The sequence below is a fragment of the Radiomyces spectabilis genome, assembly GCF_025331425.1.
Source record: "Radiomyces spectabilis strain NRRL 2753 chromosome Unknown BYT42scaffold_4, whole genome shotgun sequence".
Lineage (NCBI taxonomy): Eukaryota > Fungi > Mucoromycota > Mucoromycetes > Mucorales > Radiomycetaceae > Radiomyces > Radiomyces spectabilis.
The window spans coordinates 1,986,620-2,006,988 of NW_026251929.1; the positions used below are offsets into that span (position 1 = coordinate 1,986,620).

General features: G+C 42.7%; 7 protein-coding genes across 7 annotated transcripts; 4 read left to right on the forward strand and 3 right to left on the reverse strand.

The window, feature by feature from the left end:
• Positions 1-846: 846 nt before the first annotated feature.
• On the forward strand, positions 847-3,503 carry BYT42DRAFT_564035 (Cupredoxin). The gene is made up of 2 exons (XM_051567683.1): positions 847-2,799; positions 2,885-3,503. Exons 1-2 carry the CDS (start codon positions 1,066-1,068, stop codon positions 3,011-3,013), a joined length of 1,863 nt encoding a protein of 620 aa, XP_051425597.1. The 5' UTR covers positions 847-1,065; the 3' UTR covers positions 3,014-3,503.
• Positions 3,504-4,181: 678 nt separating this feature from the next.
• On the reverse strand, positions 4,182-6,964 carry BYT42DRAFT_278980 (succinate dehydrogenase flavoprotein subunit 1). Its single transcript, XM_051562830.1, has 7 exons — positions 6,602-6,964; positions 6,472-6,487; positions 6,310-6,407; positions 6,075-6,242; positions 5,759-5,993; positions 4,623-5,681; positions 4,182-4,534 (listed from the first exon to the last, which is right to left on the reverse strand). The coding sequence occupies exons 1-7, from the start codon at positions 6,623-6,625 to the stop codon at positions 4,194-4,196; spliced, it is 1,941 nt and encodes a 646-aa protein (XP_051425598.1). The 5' UTR covers positions 6,626-6,964; the 3' UTR covers positions 4,182-4,193.
• A 362-nt stretch (positions 6,965-7,326) lies between these two features.
• BYT42DRAFT_279029 (uncharacterized protein) lies at positions 7,327-8,217 on the forward strand. Its single transcript, XM_051562832.1, has 3 exons — positions 7,327-7,367; positions 7,436-7,639; positions 7,718-8,217. The coding sequence occupies exons 2-3, from the start codon at positions 7,491-7,493 to the stop codon at positions 8,070-8,072; spliced, it is 504 nt and encodes a 167-aa protein (XP_051425599.1). The 5' UTR covers positions 7,327-7,367; positions 7,436-7,490; the 3' UTR covers positions 8,073-8,217.
• Positions 8,218-8,363: 146 nt separating this feature from the next.
• Positions 8,364-10,128, forward strand: BYT42DRAFT_279015 (uncharacterized protein). Its single transcript, XM_051562831.1, has 7 exons — positions 8,364-8,507; positions 8,586-8,742; positions 8,806-8,892; positions 8,954-9,052; positions 9,116-9,291; positions 9,373-9,496; positions 9,554-10,128. The coding sequence occupies exons 1-7, from the start codon at positions 8,419-8,421 to the stop codon at positions 9,776-9,778; spliced, it is 957 nt and encodes a 318-aa protein (XP_051425600.1). The 5' UTR covers positions 8,364-8,418; the 3' UTR covers positions 9,779-10,128.
• Positions 9,928-10,236, reverse strand: BYT42DRAFT_612580 (uncharacterized protein; the record flags this gene model as incomplete). Its single annotated transcript, XM_051571644.1, has 2 exons — positions 9,928-10,065; positions 10,135-10,236. The coding sequence occupies 2 exons, from the start codon at positions 10,234-10,236 to the stop codon at positions 9,928-9,930; spliced, it is 240 nt and encodes a 79-aa protein (XP_051425601.1).
• A 2,144-nt stretch (positions 10,237-12,380) lies between these two features.
• On the forward strand, positions 12,381-12,759 carry BYT42DRAFT_564058 (uncharacterized protein). The gene has a single exon (XM_051567684.1). It carries the CDS (start codon positions 12,472-12,474, stop codon positions 12,715-12,717), a length of 246 nt encoding a protein of 81 aa, XP_051425602.1. The 5' UTR covers positions 12,381-12,471; the 3' UTR covers positions 12,718-12,759.
• A 2,557-nt stretch (positions 12,760-15,316) lies between these two features.
• On the reverse strand, positions 15,317-17,310 carry BYT42DRAFT_564064 (homeobox domain-containing protein). The gene is made up of 3 exons (XM_051567685.1): positions 17,040-17,310; positions 16,511-16,662; positions 15,317-16,312 (listed from the first exon to the last, which is right to left on the reverse strand). The coding sequence occupies exons 1-3, from the start codon at positions 17,131-17,133 to the stop codon at positions 15,797-15,799; spliced, it is 762 nt and encodes a 253-aa protein (XP_051425603.1). The 5' UTR covers positions 17,134-17,310; the 3' UTR covers positions 15,317-15,796.
• Between the last annotated feature and the right edge of the window lie 3,059 nt (positions 17,311-20,369).

Genomic DNA, 20,369 nt, shown 5'->3' on the forward strand with positions numbered 1-20,369 from the left:
TTTTAACCCTGATGACTGTTGACACGACTGAAACTCACACAGACCGCTGTGTTAGATCGTACGTTAAAGCTAATCTACGGAATCTCATCCGCTTATCACAAATAATGCTGCCAGAGCAATGTTTGGTTATCAACCTGTTGACCCATGTTTGGATCATACACAATGTTTGGTCTTTGTTTTTTTTATATATGTGTGTATTGGGGCAAATAAATGAACACGTTTCGGTGCATTCCCAATACGCAATATCGACTAGGCACAGAAATCGATTAAATGACGACCCTCCGTGTGAATAGTAAAATCCCCATGGATGAAGTAATCCGTCTCCATAGTAAAAATAAGATCTCCAAGCATGACATAAATATGGTTTAATTGGCCACCATGGTATCCGGGGTCACCGCCCAATCCGTACCTTGATACCACGATGACAGACTCGGGAAAAGGTTTCCCACCAACTACAACAAAAGTGAGGAGGATATCAAGTGTGAGAGCTTAGAAAAAAGCATCAGAAATAATAAACATAAAGTTACCAAAAATAATGCATGTTGTTGGCCACGCTAGAATGATAGGGCTTGGGAAACCCCAAAATAAAGCTAGAGCTGAAAAAAGCAACATATCTCATCATGGGCTAATCCATGAATTCAAAACTTGGCCTGCAATGCGCAGCCTATTGTCCATAATACTATTTTCGGAAAACCGCGTTTGCCTTCTTGTTTGCGCCTCGCTGTAATGGTTGTAGGTAAAATCAAAGCTGCGCATTCAAAAAAAAATACCATAATCATAATCATAATATTACCCCTCCCGTGTCTGTTCCCCCAGCCTTTTGACTCGATCGCTGGGCTTTTTAAACGCGCAACCTCTTTTCTTTTCATTTCGCTCCATCTGCCACTTGATCTTTGCTTTCTTTTTTTTTTTTTACTGATCCCATAAATTTGTTGTTGTTTTTATTTTTCGTTTGATATTACTGTCTCTTCTTATTTATTCTCACCACTGATTCTTTTGTTTCCTGTTATCGTGTGTTACGACTGATCAGTTTTCTATTCGTTTACATATACCTTTGACAGAGCAATGTTGGCATCTTTCTATGGTTTTACGGTGGCTCTGATGGTGGCGCTGTGCTTTGTGTTCCTAGTGACAGCTGAAGAGAGAGAACGGGTGTACGAATTGAATATTACCAATCATTTAATTGATCCCGATTGTTCTGGGTTTACCACCCCCACGTTGCTGGTCAACCAGCAATTGCCAGGCCCACCGTTGGTGGCGACAAGAGGCGATCGAGTTCGGATCGTGGTACGTAATATGTTGTTGGCTACGTCTACGGGTCAGGGCAATATGACGACGCACGGTGGCGAAACCAACGAAATGGCCATTCATTACCATGGTGTCCGTCAATATGGATCATCCAATGCCGATGGCGTCCCCTTTGTCACTCAAGCTCCTATCCCGCCAGGGGGTGCGTTCGTGCACGAATTCAACGTGGTGAATCAAGCCGGTACCTATTTCTATCATGCCCACGTCGGACTTCAGGAGATGACCGTGTTTGGACCCTTTATTATCTACGAAGACGAGCGAGCCGACCCTGAACAGAGACACGACCGGTCCACCCTGTCAGTGGCAGGTTACGAATACGATGATGAACGGACGATCAGTATCAGTGAATGGTGGCACCGTGCACGAACTGAATTTGAGGCGTATTTCATGGGACCGCAATTCACCCTCATTCCAGAGGCTGACAGTGTCCTGATCAATGGACGGACCGTGAACGACGCTACCAACGTCAAGACCAATGGCACCTGTGGCGGTTATTCGACCATCGATGTGGAGCCCGGCAAGACCTATCGTTTACGTGTGATCGGATCCACGACTTTCCGTACGCTAGGCTTTGCCATTGCTCAACATTCGTTCACTATTATTGAAGTCGACGGCGAGATTGTGAAACCGTATGTGACGAATACGTTGGAAGTCGCTCCAGGGCAACGATTTTCGGTGCTGTTGCATGCCGATCAACCTGTGGGCGATTACACCATTGGGACTGTTCGACGTTGGGCCGAAAGCGTGAATCCTTACAGCAATGGTTTCGCGGTGTTGCGGTATCGGGATGCTCAACCTTCGTTCCGTGCACGGCGTCGCCGGGCTGTTATTCCCGCGCATGACACCAATCACACCATCAGTCATACCGTCGCCATCAATCAGACCGCCGCTGTCATGAGCCTGCCTACCAATGCACCCGAATTCAGTCCTCAGGTCCCTGGATGGATTTGGTCCGAATTGGAGCCTTACTACGGCGTGGATCCAGTCTCGCGCAAATCGCCGTCCCGTACACTGAAACTGCGCGCTCACGAGAAGGTGATGCCGGATAACAGCACGCGGTGGTTCATTAACAATGTCGCTTACATGGATCCCAAAACCACCATCTTGGCGGACATTGTGAATCGGCGCCGCATGCCAAGACAAAAGCTGGAGTTACTGAGTCAAACCAACGGTTACGATGCTCAACTGACGACGTATCCCCTGGAATATTTCGAAATTGTCGATTTTGTCTTGCAGAACACGCACTTGCCTGGCATGCCCTGTCGAAGCCATCCCTGGCATACGCACGGTCACTCGCATTGGGAAATCGCAACGGGTCCTGGTGAATACATTGAACAAAGGGATGGTCATATCCGCAACTCGCAAAGCCCGATTCACCGTGATATCACCTTGCAGTACCCTGCAGCCGATGAGCCGAGCTCTAACGCCACGATGGCGACAGACGGTGAGCATGCCATTGGTTGTGGATGGACTAAAATTCGTATCATTGCAGTAAGTACAATTCTTTGTCTCTAGGAACTTTGCGGATGAATATCTTTTGGTTGACAATTCTTTTTTGGGGATTTCAATGGTTTAGGACAATCCTGGTGTTTGGGCGATGCATTGTCACAACACCCCTCATATGTTGATGGGAATGATGGTGGTATTGGAAGAAGCCGCGCCCCTCATTCCTACCATGGGACTTTCTAGCTCTTACCGTCTTTAAGAATAGTTTTTGATCATTTTACTCATTATTTCCTTTTTTCTTAAAATCCACATCCTCTCCTCCACCTGTCGACCTGTCGCCTGTGTACATCTATTATTATTTTTTCTTGTATCAATATCAAAGAAAAAAAAATCCATTACTATCCTCTTTATCCATTTTTCATCTGACACCAATTACCATGATATTCATCTTAACCGTCGCATTGACCTTTTTTATGCATGGCTTGCCTACATCTTGCACCATGCGATACCATACGGTTTGAATGTAAACTCAATTTGATTCATTAAAGATAAACACATAAAATATGATATACAGCACTATTATTTGCATGATTAGCTCATCTTGTAAAGAGAACAGATGTATTAATATGGTCGATCTTGAAAAGGAAATGTTATTCTTGGGATGGAAAAAAAATCAGCCACAATTTTCCCCCACATCTTTTTTTTTGCTTGCTTTTTCTTTTTTCACCCTGCATCATGCAGTATTGTTTATTACTATCTATCGGAATGAGAAGGTGTTTTTCATCGGATGTTGCATTACGGGTTATAAATAAGTCTTGTATCAACTGTGATGGGCTGAATAAAAGTACCACAGGATAAAAATAACGCGGCCATAATGTCAACCGGAGCTACACAGAACAAAAAAATCAACACGGCACAGTCAAACTGACTCATTTTGAAGAAAAAAGGTTGGTTTGAAACCAATCGCAGACTTACCGGAGCCAATCGGATAGCCATCCATTGCAATGTGGGGCCGATCATATCTCGCAGTCAATCAAATGATTTCTGTGCAAAAGAAAAGTCTATCATATTAGCATCAACTGCCACAAATGCTAATGATCACTAGAACCCGTTCATTCGCTCATACACACAGAAACAAGAGGGTAAAAAGTTTCACCACCCCGTTGACAGTTCTGCCCATGCATGACTGCCGTTCCATTTCTCCACATTCTCTCATTGAATCCATACAATTGGTCAATTGCAAAGACTCACGTATCACAGCATATCAATCACAGTGTTTTGTATTCAAATTCACACTGCACGTACGATTGCGTTTGAAAATGGAGCTATCTAGTACTGTTGTAGAGCAGGGGGGGGGGGGATGTGTTTGGGAGAGTCGGTTTTTTTTTGTATGCAAATCATGCAGGCATGACTGAAATTTGAAGTGTTTATTTTTATTTTTAATAGGTACGTTTAAAGGGTGGCACGGGTTTGCATTCATTTTCGTCCAGGGTATGATCGTTAACGTGGCGATAAGTTAACGTGACTTCGCCTGTTTCGTGATTTTGGACTGATAAAGTATGCTTCATCCAGTGTTCATCGTCGCGTTCCTGGTAGTCTTCACGGGCGTGAGCCCCTCGAGATTCTGTACGGGCCGCAGCCGCGTGCATGGTCTGAGAAGCACACGTTAACAAATTGCGCACTTCCAATGTCTCAATCAAGTCGGTATTCCAGATCATGCTACGATCTGTCGTCTTTACATCCCGGAACGAATTCCACACACCATCAATTTCATCGCAACCTGAGTAGACAAACAATGCATATCGGTAAGTCGACTCCGTCCACTATTTTTATTGGGCGCGATCTCTCTTTTTTTTTGTGTACCATACCTTGATTCAATGTTTCTTGGGTTCGAAAGACTGCGGCTTTGGCTTGCATGACGCGTTGCATGTCGGCTCGAATGCGTGCTGTGGGCAACGAACCGTTGGCGTGTCGCAACTGATCCAGCATGGCGATGGTTTCCGAGCCTGCGGCCCGTGCCAAAGGTTCGCAAGGTGTATTGGGTTCCAAGGTTTCCTTGATGTGATGTGCCACTGCTCGACCAAACACGATAATGTCCAACAACGAGTTGGCGCCCAAGCGATTGGCGCCGTGAACAGACACACAGGCCGCTTCGCCTGCGGCATAAAGCCCGGGCACCACTTCGTCTTCTCCATCGTCATTGACTCGCAATACTTCACCGGTAAATCGCGTAGGAATTCCTCCCATGTTGTAGTGAACGGTGGGCAATACGGGAATAGGTTCCTTGGTGACATCCACGCCGGCAAAAATGGCAGCGGTATCAGAGATGCCTGGCAATCGTTCCTGCAGCACGTCCGCAGGCAGGTGATGCAGTTGCAAGTGGATGTGATTTTTTTCGGCACCAACACCACGGCCATCCATGATTTCCAATGTCATGGCTCGCGCTACGACATCGCGCGACGCCAGATCTTTGGCCGTGGGTGCGTACCGTTCCATGAATCGTTCGCCTTGAGCATTGACGAGGAAACCCCCTTCCCCACGAGCTCCTTCGGTGATGAGACAACCAGCGCCATAGATACCGGTGGGATGAAACTGCACGAATTCTAGGTCTTGAAGAGGTAGACCGGCGCGGGCGACCATGGCATTGCCATCCCCGGTACATGTATGTGCAGAGGTGCATGAGAAATAGGCGCGACCGTACCCGCCGGTGGCCAATACGGTTTTATGAGCTCGGAACCGATGCAGTGTTCCATCCTCCATACACAATGCAATCACACCTTTGCATTCCCCTTTTTCCATCAAAAGATCCAACGCAAAATATTCCACAAAGAAATTGGTACTGTGGCGCAACGATTGACCATACAATGTATGCAGCACGGCATGACCCGTTCGATCGGCTACCGCGGCACATCGATAGGCTTGACCTCCTAAATCGTGACCGAAAACAAAAAGAACGTAAGGTAGGATCCATAGTTGTTTGCTCTCTAGTGAAATTTTATGTTACCTTTGCCATAGTGGAGACTCTGACCTCCAAAGGCTCTTTGATAGATTTTGCCATCTTCGGTACGTGAAAATGGCACACCGTAATTTTCCAGTTCAATGACCGTGTGAGGCGCTTCCCGGCACATGTAGTGGATGGCGTCTTGATCACCGAGCCAATCGGATCCCTTGACAGTATCATACATATGCCATCGCCAGTCATCCTCGGTCATATTGCCCAAAGCAGCATTGATGCCTCCCTAGATGATAAAAAAAAACACCATCTTGCATTCAACCTCCCGCTCGTCCATCCTTTGCCTTGTCTTGTTTTTTCTTGTTACCTGTGCAGCAACTGTATGGGAACGGGTGGGAAACAGTTTTGTGACACAGGCCGTATTGAATCCAGCTTCGGCAAGGCCAAAAGCAGCACGCAAACCGGCTCCACCTGCACCCACCACAACGGCGTCATACTCGTGATCAATGACAGGATATTTACTGGATAATGGTCCCTGGTGACGGGTCGACTTAATTTCAGGTTCCACTCTTTTCTTGTTTTTCTGTATAAGTGCGACTTACTGTTGATTCCTTGCCGTGCGGGGGCTGCTGCCCAAATACTCGGAATTGTGATAGAGACGTGTGGATGGTACGTCTTGTCAAACCCACAAGAGGTACGTCTTGTTTATTTTTGTGCTTGCTGTCAATGCATGCACCTGTTTATCGTGGTGAATCACGACTTACCGTGAACAATGCGTGGCTAGTAAATAAAGTCATTAATAAACGGAGGTATTGGGGTATACAATAGAATTCTAAAAATAAGAAGGAATGGCCGTTTTTGTATTCACAAACACAACGAGGAAGCGATACTTACAATGTAATTAAAAGCTCGCAACATGAAACGATCCGAAATGGAAAATGTAAGAAAAAAGCAGTAGTTTTTTCAGCTCTCATTTCGACATTTTAAACAACCCAGCTATGTCAATTCCTCATCCAACCTAACCGGAGAAAAATTGTTCTCCACGTTGCACTTGATCGGTCGCATTTTTACAATGACGCAAATGTTTTGATATTCACATTTTGCCGTCCTTACCAATGGTATACTTGCAGCTGCCCGACGGACAGTCAACGAGAAAATTGGAATACGCAGTAATATATTGGTCAATGGAGACGATCGACCTGTAAAGTAACAAGACTCTCGTTGTTCATACTAAAAAGCAAAAAAAAAAAAGGGAAAAAGTTCATGCCGGTCTCATCTCAGCGGCCACGATGGGTACTTTACACACACGCTAATGTGGTTTCAGAGTCAGAACCACCCATTGATTTCTGACAATAGGCCCAAAGTAGATGGATAGCGCCCTTTTTTTTCGGTTATCATGTGGTGGTCGTACAATGAACAGAGAATGCCAGGTTCGATAATCTGTCCAAGACAGTGTGGTTGCATTTTTTGCATCGTGTTGACTTGACAACGCGTCAATGTGACGAAAAAGCCCGTCACCCATGACAAGCTCGAACCGAGTTTGGGATGATTAATATATTTTTTTTTCTTGACCGTGTACTGCTCATCTCGTTACTGCATGACAACAAACCGGGCTACCAGTTCATTAGAAAGTACATTGTCTCGTCGCTCCATCGCAGAGGTAAGACCAACGGAGAAAAGACCTTTTAGCTCGACGAGATTCACTCACGGACTGTCAAACGCGCATAGGTCCCTGTGTTTGAACCCGACCCGGAGGGAGGCATATGGCAATGTCCATTCTGTGATGATTCGCCATTCTCCATCGAAACCCCGCCACCAAAGTATACCCAAGCCATGGCACAAGTGCGCATCATCATTGCAGATCATATCCGTCATCATCGTACCCGTTTGCTGGAACAGCTCAGCCCAGCTGAAGTCACTCATTATGAAAAAGTATGTTCGCATAAGCACCTTGCTCTTTTGTTTTTCTTGCAAATGAAAAAAGACCTAAAAAAGGTTTTTATCCTGTAGATGTTTTATCAAAAACAAGCTCGTGTGCATGAGTGGATCGACCGTTCCGCCTCTTCGCACAATTCCCGGGCGCAGTCTCCTGTATCTGGGCAGAACCGCGATAACATCAACTGACAAACGATTTATAACCAACGCCGGAACAAGCTTTAGCACCCGATTTTTATATCGGCAATCTTATTATCCATTTCGTTTTGAGCACTTTGTGCATTTATCCTTCTTTGGCTGGTGCTTTTTTGGAAGCGTGGTGTGGGGCGAGAAGTTTAAGCGTAAAGGCGTTGGTGATTGGTCGTCGTGGGCTGCCTCGTCAATGACCAGTGATTGGCCAGAGGGTGCGCTTTTGTATAACTCCGAATAAGGAAGTAGAAAATACCAATTCGCGTTTGGGGAATATTTCAGTGGGCATTCGTTTTTGGTCGTAACCATCTATTCGCATGGCATCCTTTTTAAGCCACTGCTTGGCCAGTGTTGCGTTTGTTGCTTCCCTCGTTGCAGCCTCTGGTAACTTACAATAAAATAAGATGTGCAAAAACGAGACCGGTTCGAATAATGAGTTGCTTTGCAGATGGAAAGGCGGCTTCAGAGATGGCCGAAAAAGCCGTTTATCAACGTGAGTTATTCTCCCGCTATTGGACAAGGATTCATTGCCATGGGTCAGTAAAACTCATTATTTGACGGTAGGCTTAACGTGGCAAAACTTTTATATGGAAATGATGCTTGGAGCGGTATTCCTGTTATATCTCGCGACATGGTACAATGGACGTGCGACGAATCTGCGTTTGGCTCAGCAATGGTAAGTAACGGGGCAAACAATATATTGCGTGGAGAAAAAAAAAGAAAGACCCATTGAATATGATATGGTGTCGGTTAGGTTGTTCGCCCACCGAGAATACCTTGAAGAGCAGTTTGCTCTTGTCGGAGACCGAGTAGGAAACGAACACACCCTTTTGAAACGCGATGGTCCCGCCGATTTCTTATTGTACACTTCTGGTCGTCGTAATGTTCAATTTGCCCACTGGTGGATCAAGGCAAGTCTATTACTTGTTCAGCTTTTGTCGTAGCCGAAAATTGACGAGAAAGAGGGCCATTAGTTGAAGTCTCGCAATGATGTAATCAATTACTTTGTTGAAGAATTACTGGCTTTCTTTGGTGCGGTTCAAAAGCCAGTCGATAAAGTGGTGAGTCATCGAAGGTGATGTTGTATGGACATTGAGTCGAGTTATTGATATGGTGTGATAGTCTGTGACGCTTCGTTTGGATGGAGGCACCGAGAAGTTTGTGTTTGCCATCTTGGATAAGAGCATTGTGAAGGAAACGCGCGAACAGCGATACGATCTGGTAAGCGGGATTGGTCACATTAGGTTCTAAAAGGTCCAGGCCACTAAAGTACAATTTACATAGAAATCGGTGACAAAAATCTCTGATGCTTCCGGCTTGCCGAGCAATCTCGTTGTATATTCCGAATCTCAGAAATTGACGGACACTATTCTCAAATCGCCCATTGGCCAACTGTTGAAGAAATCCAAGGGATTAGAATCCTTGATTATTTCCAGTTTGCCAACTTTTGCTCCTCAAAAGTAAGTGATAGAGCCGAGAACAGAGGAGGACACAGCCATGGTACGAGAATGCTAAACAATGGCTGGAACATTTGTGTTTAGATTTGAGGGTGACAAGGATTTGGTTGCCACGTTGACTTTCAGCCTGAAAGCCGAACAGGATCCCCTTGTTGAACTTTCATGTGAATTGCCCGACATGCTTCAAGACCTTCGTTTCGGTGTCGAGGTAAAATGAACAAGAAAATGAGTTTGGATGATCTTAAACTAATAGAAAAATGAATAGATCAAGAACAAATTGCGCAAGAATCGTGAAGAGATTGAAAAGGAGTATTCAAAGATTTTGGCCGAAGAACGTGCAGAAGAATTGGCTCGCAAGAAAGCCGAAGCCAAGCGAGCGGAAGAAGAACGAATCCGCAAACTGCCTGCGGCTGAACAGCGTAAATGGGAAGAGAAACAAAACGCAAAGGAAATGCGCAAACAGCAAAAGAAGCGTACCAAGCGAGCATAAATAATAAAAACAAACTGGATCAACACATAGTGAGTTTTATGTCTTTGGAATCGTGCTCTTTTTTTTTTGGGAAGGGAAGAAGTTGTTCGTGGTGAGATGACTGGCAAAGGTTTGGTTATTATTTTTTTGGGGTCTTTTAGAAAGGACAATTAAGAAGAGGATTTCGTTTGCCATGCGGGTTTATCGGATTCGGCTACTTCGCGTAAATGTTCCATAAGGGCTTGATTCTTTTGGGCATTACTGGCTTTAATGTCGTCGGCTTCTCGTTGAAGTTTGGGATTCAAGCGCTAAAAAAAAAGAAAAGAATGTAAGTTCACCTTGCCAACCGGAAACCCCCCAATAAGAACAACACTCACCTTTCTCATTTGCTCTTCATCAGGAACGGTTAATTTCATCAATGCATAACCAGTACCAATGATACCACCAGCATATACAATAGCTTTTCCTACTTTGTCCATGGCGAAGTTGTGCTTGAAGCGAACACTTGTTAGGTTGTGTCTCTTTTTTTTTTTTTTTTTTTGCCTCCCTTGCAGGTGAGTCGGCCTTGTCCAATTGGCCAATAGGTGGCTTGTCCAGAGCAGAATTGACCAAGGAGTTTCAAATCTTTTTTTCTTTCCAATATGCATCAAAAAGCTTTAAGAAAAATCGATGCTGCGCATGCCCTTAGCCATTAGGCTTTTTTTTTCTCAAGTATATCAAACAGCTACAATAATCTATTGATGGATTTTATTCAAGTAAATACAATACGATCATATCCATCTTAAAACACTATCGCCTTACTTTTTCTAGAAGGTAATTATACTTCGCTCGATGAGATCAACTGATTCTCGAAAGTCTATACATTTTTTTTATCTACTGTATCATTGCCCGTAAGAGAGCAAGTAAAGAACGGGTTAGGACGGACGGGACAATTAGTGGATCCATCTCCTCGAATAATGACGATAGGCGTTCAGCCTACGGCCTTCGCCAAAGAATCAGGAACAAAACACCAGAAAAAGAAATCGTAGACAAAATAAATTTATGCGTTGGTTACAAAAAAAAAAAACCGAAGATAAATGGACTACTGCTTGGGACCACCACACGACACAAATAAGGCAATGTGACTACAGCAAATTGTCATCATAAATTAGGACTCGATGGCCTATCTCATAGGTGGCGTTGTCGGGCTACACCGGTGGTGGAACTTGTTGAAACTCACGAGCAGTTGCGTACGGATGTTGGATCGTGCTCGTCAGTTTCGCTTCAAATTGGCCAGGAGATTATGCCGGGTTTGGAGCCATGACTGTGAGTGGGTATGTGTTCATACCAAAATCGCACACACATCCTATTAATGGTTTATCCGCATCAATGAACTAAGTACTATGGAAAATGTAATCATTGAATAAGCATCATGGAAACACACTTTAATCTATCCCAGATCATATCACATCCAATAATACCAATCTAGGATCTAAGAACTACCTTGTATTAAACACACACGCACTCAGTAATTACTCTATTTCCTACTGTGACACCCAGCTCTCTCGAGAATAAATAAGTCTCACAGAATTTTATTTTGTTACTACTAGTCGCCTGTTCTATGGACTCCCTAACACCACAGTACAGTTCTAAATACGGGTGAACAGATCTTGGACTACTAAAAATATCACGATTACCATTGGAAGCGATTCCGAGTAGACCAAAAAAACCAGGGCAACACGAGCAAAGGGCGTAGTCGAAGTAGTTGTAGTGGTACCAAGCATGTTGTCTTAGGTGACCTTTGTGGCATTGACAAAGATGACATTTGCGACCTATATTCGCGTATATCAGTATGCATTGGGAAGTCGCCGTCAGCGTCCAGTGGGCGACGTGCATTTTTCGTCGTGGAGGTCGGCTTCATCTTCCCAATTTCGAGGGCAATTTGATGAGAACATCGAATGTGTCGTTGAGACAAGCCGAGAGGATAATAGGTAATTTCATACACGTAAATGATTTGATAAAGAGTTTTGTTTTTTTTCATCGCGGACATTGTTTTATGGAGCAAGTTGCAAACATGCTCCCATTCGGAAGCATGCTTGCGCACAGGTGTGGATGCAGATTGTTTGATATTGCGTAACCGGGCCTTTGTAAGGCGATCTTCTTTTCCTCTGGCAGAGCGAAACGGTCGATCAGTTTGGTCTTGATAGAAATCAACGTGGTTAAAGTTTCCGTTTCAAGGGTAGTGAGATAGTTAGCCCTATGCAAAGGTAGGTATTTCGACTGGATCAAAGTACATTGCTCGATAGGTACATCATGGATTTGGGCTTGACGTTCCGAGGCTTTGAACCAAAGACGCAGGCTATCCGACGCTCGAATGAAAGGTCGGAATGGGAAGGTTGATGGCCTTCAGGAAGTTGAGAACATTTGCAAGGTCTGACATCGAGCAAGACGCATTGGAGATGAAAGAGTTGTACGACTCGCTCGAGGAGTCTGACTGAAGGTCTGATGAAGGAGTGAATAACGCGTCAGATTGGACTTCAAGGTATTGAGGGTGCTTCTCGCCATGCATTGTGCTGAGTTCGGTGAAGTTAGTACGGTGGAATGAAATGGGAATTGGAGAACGGTTGTTATTAGAAACAGAAACTCTGATCTCTCAATTCAATGCACATCCCAATTTATAGTCTTTTTGAAAGCGGAGTTCTACAGGGGACTAAAACACGACATCCAAAGCTCACATGGGACCTTCATTCACCTTCATCCACCTTCATTCATCACTGCACCGGACCTTCATCCACCTTCATCCAACATTCCACCGGACCTCCATCCACCTTCATCCAACATTTCACCGGACCTTCATCCGCCTTCATCCACCTTCATTCAACATTGCACCGGACCTTCATCCGCCATTCAGCCGGACCTTCATCCATCTTCATCCAAACTACTGCGGACATTCAGCTTCCATCTTGGCGAATTTTTGTTGAGCTCACTTTGTGTCACGTTGACTGCACAGAATTACCGATCAGCTTATGGTACTTATGCAGGACGTTTTTTCTCTCTAAATTTTTTTTCTTGGGTAAATTGCGCTTATTTGCCTGTAGTTGATTCGTTAGATAGCTACATTGATATTGTTGATCTTCCTCTTTCATCCTGATGAGGCTAATGCAGACTCTTTGTGTTTATGGAACTGTTGATGGTACAAACGGGGTTTTGGGTACGTGGTACGCCTTGGAGGGTGATGCACCCCAAAATTAACAAAAGGAAAATTGCATTTCGCAATCAATCCTTGTTCATGCATTTTTTTTTTTTAAAAAAAAGGACCCGTTTAGACGGAGAAGGGAAACGGAACAAGAGGTACGAGATACTCACCGTAGAGGGTCAAAGGGGGGGGGGAAGCCACAAGTCAGAATTCAGTATAATTCATCGGCAAATTGGTAATTAGAAAGCAATCTCTGTTTTCATCAAAGGGAAAAAGGAGAGTGTTTTCTTTTTGATACCTATTGTCATTGGTGTCCCTTGAGTAACGTTGCACCATTTCTTTTATCATCTTTGCATTCAATCATCTTGCGTCGTCTAGTGATGATTGCATCAGTTGTCGCTAGCAACTGTAGGTCCGCCCTTCAAATCTTCTATTGTGATGGGCTCTTGTTACGTAAACAAAAGGAGTCAAACCATCATTTATTTCCTGTCATCACATTACTCTCCCTCTCGACGACATGTCTTTCCACTAAAATTATGCCTAAAAGAACAATGATCCAGGCCTTTTGTTCAAAGAACCTGCAAAACTCTCAAGCCAATTCCAAAAGAATGGCGCCATGAAAACGTCTGTCGAACTATACAAGCGGTTGGTGAACCCAAGATTCGTAGTGCAATAAAAAAAAAAGAAACCGCACCAAAAAAAAAAAAAATTTAGGTTCAAACTATCAAGCTACAAAGAGAAAAGTTTGATCTAGTAGTGTGTTATGTTATGCATGCTGATGTTGGACGAACTTTTGATGTTCATCAGCCGTGATATCTCACCACACGTTGACTCATGGCTCTGTCTAACTTTGTCATGAAATCTATAGAGACGCGGCTTAACAGAGAACCCACACAGGAAGTATATGAAAGGCAGTGTAAGCCAGTCGGTGAACCCCAAACGTGTTACTAGACACGACACGGAAATCTCGTCTGTTATTGTTAGGAATCCATTTGGAGTTTAATTCGTTCAACGACCGCTGCTTTTTTGTGATATCTCGTCTTTTTTTTTGTTATATCAAGTTGGTTCATTGCTTCTGTGTCACCTGGACTGTGTCCACCATTTCCAAGGCTAAAACCCCCTAAATTTGTTATACCCGGATCCTCATTTACAAGTTGCAATCGCGAACTGAAAAAGAAAAATAGCCACTTTTGTTTTTTCATAGCTCTGGATAAACGGAAACAAAAAACAAAGCTTCAGATAAAAAATCCACCAGGAATCAAAAAAAAAAAAATCATCTTGTGGCATAAACAAGGTTCAATCCTTCCATTCCGTCAAGTGGTCGCGTACAACAAAGAATGGATTTAGGCTATGGCAAGCGGTCCAAATAAGGTTTGGTGCTTCCAGCATTACAGTGTTGTTTACACTCACATGCATCTCTGTTTACCCTTCTTTTTTTTTTACTCTTTGTGCGATTCCTCTCGCATCGCAATCAATCTCTGCATCTGCAAAGCATCCCCATCATTTTATATCTGCAGCAACCTTACGTTTTTCATCCTCTATTTAAAGTAATTCCTTTCCGCCGATGATTCTCAGCTCTTTTTCTTTTTTGGGGGGCTAATCCAATCACCATGTCGTCTTTCTTATCTTTTTGCATACTTCTAATAAAAAACAACTCACTTGAAATGGATAAATGGTTCAAGATGTCGGTCGAAACATTGACAAACAGCGTTGATGATTAGAAGCTACTTTTTTTTTGAAGCCCAGGTTCAGGAGTGCAGCACCAAACAATCGATGGATCACGACACCCTTTTTCTAAAACAAATAAATTGAATTATACCATGGATGGAAGGGCTGATTTTTTGGGATGTGTGTACCTGTGGTCCAAGGTTTTATTTGGACTAGTGTCTTAAGAGAAAGAGAGGCTCAAGCAATACGATCGAAATGGATAAAAATCGATGAGCATCTGTAATCATTCCGTGCGTGAGCGTCCCTCCAAAATAAAAATAAGGAAGAGCCACAGCCCTTTCATCCAGAATTTTTATCATATGATAGCCTTCCTTTTTAAAGATGTTATTCGATGACCATTTGTACAATGTTTTGTAAACCGATCAAGTCTATCCTTGTTGATCGCTTGGTCGACGAATAAAAACTACTGCCCGTAACTTGTCAAAAAACTTGACTACGTTGACATGCAAAGACTGAACAATGTTCATCCAATCTCCATACGACTTTATTCTTGGATCGTGCGCCAGCATTGTTAAAGCTCTGTGATTTTTTCACGACATCCCAATTTGAAAATCCGCGATTTTGTGGTGTCCTGTTAATGTTGCAAAAAAAAAAAAAAAAAAAAAAAAAAAAAAAAAAATTGAATGACTTTTTTTTTCTTTTCTTTCTATTGCATCCGGGAAACTGCAGCTATACCGAATCCAGTTCAGATCGACTGGGTAAAGTGCATTCAATGAGCATAATGAAGCATTATATATGCATTATGCAGCAGGCTTTTTTTTTTTTTTTGTTCATTGAGGATGGCGGTTCTGAGTTTCTTTTTTTTCGCTTATCGCCTCTAAAGGAAAATGCTTGAAAAAGAAAAAAAAATAAGTCAGTACGGGTTATATTCATAGCATTACTTTTTTTTTTATTTGCGAAACAGCGGGTCAGAGAAAGAAAACAACAAGTTGGTGCCTAGAGGTATATCGAAGAAACAGAAAGAAAGTGGGGTTATGTACAATTTGGTAAACAGTGAGTAGCACAGAGAAAGAGAGAGAGAAAGAGAAAGGGTGAGAGAGAGAGAGAGTGAGTGAGTGAGTGAGAGGGAGGGAGAGGAGAAAAAAAAAGTAGCACGGCCAACTGAGAAAACAAACAGAAAAAAAAAAGAATGGTAATTATAACCAGGGTCTCCAACTTGTTGGCTTTTTATCGAGGTCTTCATCGATTTTTCGTTGTCTTTTTGTTTGCTGTTGCTGCTCTTCATCACAGCATCGAACGTATTCTGCTGCCATGGCCAGGATATCGATGGGGCTCATGGAGGGATAGGAAATCGGGGTCGTGATGACCGACGACGAAGAGGTACTGCTTGCACTGTCGCAGGGTGAAGGTTCATCGGCCGGTGGAGGCGAAGGGGGCGATTGACTGAAATAGCGATGCTTGTCTGTGTCACGCGATGGATACGATGGATAGCACGTAGGCACCCACTGAGGGTAGACAAAGACCGGTTCTCTTCGTCGTTTGGAATGTTTTATCGGCGCTTGCTCTTGAAATGCCCGTTCATGCGATGATACTTCTTGACGTTGATGTGGCTGCACTTGTTGTTGTTGTTGCTGTTGTTGACTGGCTTGTCTTTGTTGTTGCTCTTGAAGACGCAACTTGTTGGCTTTAGCACGACGATTCTGGAACCACACCTAATCATCATTTAAACAATAATATAAATGAGATAAATCAAAAAAAAGCTTCTTTTTTTGGGGACGATCACATGTCCCCCTCTCTCTATCTCTCACTCATTTTTTTTCTCTGTTTACTTTTTTTTTTGTTTTTTTTTTTCTTGGTATTTGTAAATTCATGGATTTCCCAATAATGTTTTTGTCCCCCAAGATGCTTACCTGGACTTCACGATTCGTCATGTCTAATTGCTTGGCGGTGGTTTCTCGTAGTTCATAATTAGGCGTATCAGTTTTCTCAAACAAATCCGACAGCACTCGGAACTGTTCGGGCGTGATCCGTTTTCGCTTAGGCTTCATCACCGGTGTTGACACTTTATACATTTTGGAGAGAAAAAAAATTGATAAAAAAAATAAATGTGAGCAATCAGGTAAAATGATCCCAAAAATTGGTGTCAAAGCAAATAAAAGATGATGACCCAAGACGCCAAATAAGCCAACACACACAAAAAAAATAAAGAGAGTAAGAGAATAAAAGGGAAATCCAATAATAATAATGAAAAAAAAAAGAAGAGTACCCAGAGGAAGAATGTAATAAGCGATAATAATACTAATAATAATAATGAAGCAAAAGGGAGAAGGAGGGATAGGTTGAATGAAATATAAAGGCGATATAAAAGAAACACGTGTTCCTTTTGATTCATTCAAGTCCTTCTTTTTTTTAATTTTTTTTTTTTTTTTTGATGTTTACCTTGATGTGATTTTATTCGAATATTTTGCCGCTTGGCGTCTTCGTCGTTGATATGTAAAGCGACCGTTTCAGAGATAGCAGTAGATCTAGTCATGGTATGAATAGCGGGCGCTCTTCCCTTTTTTTTTAATAAGTAGAAAAAGTAAAGTACAAAAGGAGAAAAAAAGGGGGACTAAAAAGCAGAAGAAGAGAGGAAGAAGAAGGGCTAGTCGGAAATCAGCCGAGCGGCGTTAATAAGTGTGATGCGGTTTGCCTTTTCAGGTAATGACTTGAATAGTACACAGAAAAGCCAAAAAACTCTTTTTCGCAGCGAATGAAATTTCAATGTCGTCAGAATTCTTTTTGATTCAAAAATAAAAAAAGGTCCCTTCCACAACTGAGTCACTAGAATGCGTTGTATAACTCGATCCTATGTAAGCGGTTCGTTTCACTTGCAAGTCAAAAACCTACTTCAATCCTTTCTGCAATGTCCAACGCCCATTTCACTGTTTGTTCACAGTGGGGATTTCTTGGTGGGGCAACTTGGTCATTCCGGAATGAACTGTCGTACTTGTCATGGTTTTTTTTTTAAGGAAAATTCGAGCCATATGTCCGATAATGCAAGAAAAAATGCAAGGTTTTACAACGGGCCACGATGAAAGCCTGTCTTGGGGTCCCTTGGAAACTGGCAGATCGTCAATTATATGTGGCAAAATCCTGACGTGAAAAAAACAAGTGGTAGTTCAGTGGCGGCTCATTGACAACAGGCACTGAAACTGTGAGACATTAAAAAAATGAAAGGTTAATTCAAGTGGCGCTTGCATGGATTGAAAATCTTTCATCAGCGGAAGTGTGAAAATGCGTGGTTATACTACTAATCAAACGAATCTTTTTTTTTTTTTTTAAAGAAGCACTTGGACATCCGCGCTTTCTTGGTGACAGGATTATGAGGGATCGTTAGATTTTATTAGTGTCTGCTACAGGCAGCAGATTTACCCAGTTCAACGGAAGGATATTATGAAGGGGGGTGGGCCTTTTTTTTTTTTTCTGATGACCTCCTTGGAAGTGATAATGCAATCTATTGGCGTTGTTCGAAAAAAAATAATCCTGAATCATGATGATACGCGTGCGTTCACCTGAAATTTTTGCCATATCGCTGATTTCCCATGGTCCATTTTGATTGGATCGGACCATGAACCTTTGTTTCAGTGAGGAGAAAAAAAAGAAAGTAAAGTGCTTCTTCTTCCCATCAATGTGCAACTGAGTCCGGATTCGCGCGTCTCGACATAGATCATTGCAAAAATACAGTAGGCCGGAAGATAGAGGGGTTAGAAGAAAGAAATAGAAGCAAATTTTGATCAGAGAAAAAAAAAAAAAAGAGATTTGGGTAATTATCTAAACAAAGGGGAAAAGGTTTGTTTCATGTTTATTTTGTGCCTTATCAATCGTGAGCAAGTTGTTCACATTTAGCTTCGTCGGATGTCACTGCCCTGCCATTTCTGTTGGCGGTTGGCTATTGCTAAAACATAATGCACCTCTCACGGTGAAATACGCTCATTTCAATACGAATGATTCCTTTGTATGTTTGGACTGGTCAAAGTAGTCAATATAATGATCTGTGCCGCTATAGATGATGCGTCTTTTTCAGAAAGACGATGTTGATCCATGAAGGATGACTATGATTGGTTACCTGAAAATGGATTGTGTGTGTAAAATAAAAAGAACACACCTCATCACCTGAATGGGTCGCCGATTCCCAAAAGGGACTCCGATGACTGGCGAAGGTGACAGGAAGCCCATGGAATCTTTTTATTGGATGCGATTTTTTTTTCAACCTGGCGTCAACAGTCTGCCCTCGAATAATGCACGCTGGCAAAAATCTAAAAAAAAGGGAAAACGGTGTTGATGCTTTCGAATTAATGTTTTTTTATTGCATGATTCTTTTTCATTATGAAACATGCTTGTTCCGGCATCCGGCTTTATCTTTTTCAATTATTATAGCTCTGTGCCCTCTTATCAACATAGCTATTATTCATACAGAAAAGAAGACGACACCAATCGTCCCAGAGAACCACCTCTTCAATGTCAATGTCAGGCCTTCTTATTTTGGGCTTTCCATAAGTTCTAGGAAAGCGAGTTGCCATAATCGTATTGCTTGTGTTGCCAAGCGCAACCAAAGAAGACCGATTGGTCACCGTTCATAATTTTTTTTCCTGGTTTCTTCAAGTGGTGAAAGTGATCAAGTCACGTTCTGTCCCCTCGGGTCCAATCATGCCTATTGGTCGCTCCACCTTATTTTTATCTTTTTTTATTGAAAGAAAGGAAAAAGGAAAAAAATCGTTCCCCGCCCTGTTTTTTATTACGTTTGACTTTCTTTATTCCGATCATCATTACGCTCAATCTTTTACCGGGCAAAAGAGCGATTCGATCTTTCTCTCTTGTTTTTTTTTCGTTTTTCAAGTTTTGGTTGATTCTTCTTCGTCTCGGATACGAATGCAGTAACTTTCGTATGTTTAGTGGTTTTTTTTTTTTTTTTTTTTTTTTGGTGTTGTGATGAGCTTGTTTCTATGGCCGACAAAGAATAACAACTTACAAATTGTGTTATGTAGGGAAGCAACAAAAGAGAAAAATACACATCGTCCATCCTCCGCCCAAAAAGACAAACACACACGGTTGACTTTTTGATCTATTGTCAAACCCTACATTTATTCCAAAGTCTTGGGTGACCAATTAATTACCTTGCTTTTGGCTTTCCCTTTTTTTTTTTTTTTTACTGTTATCCGTGGACCTTTTTTTTTTCTCTCTTTTTTTTGTTCTGGTCCCTGGGATTTTGGCCTTTTTTTTTTTCTCTACTTGTTCATTTTTTGGGTGTTTTTCCTTTTAATTTGATCAGCCGTTTTCTTCGTTTTGTCCTTGTTCATCTCGTTCTTCTCTTGGACATTCGGCTTCTTCTGCATTTTATTTTATTCTCCCCGTCGTGCTCTCTCTTGAGCGGTTATGAAACGTTCTTCCACGGACGATAACGATCAATCTCATTCTTGCAAAAAGTTTTGCCTTGTGTCTTCCAGTACCACGCCATCATCCCCGCCATCGCCACCATTAACTCGACCTGCTAATTATACCATGACGCTTTCTTCACGGACCCTCACCCACTTTCAGGACCTGCTGCAAAACCTCGATAATGACAACATCGACTATTGTCTTGGCAACGCATTACCAAGCGACATGGCCGACGACGAAACCGCTTTAGCCATGGATACCGCACTGAAAAACATTGCTAAACGACAGCTGCAACTTGAAACCGAAAATCTACGTTTAAGAATAGCGATTCAGCAACAGCACCAGCTATTG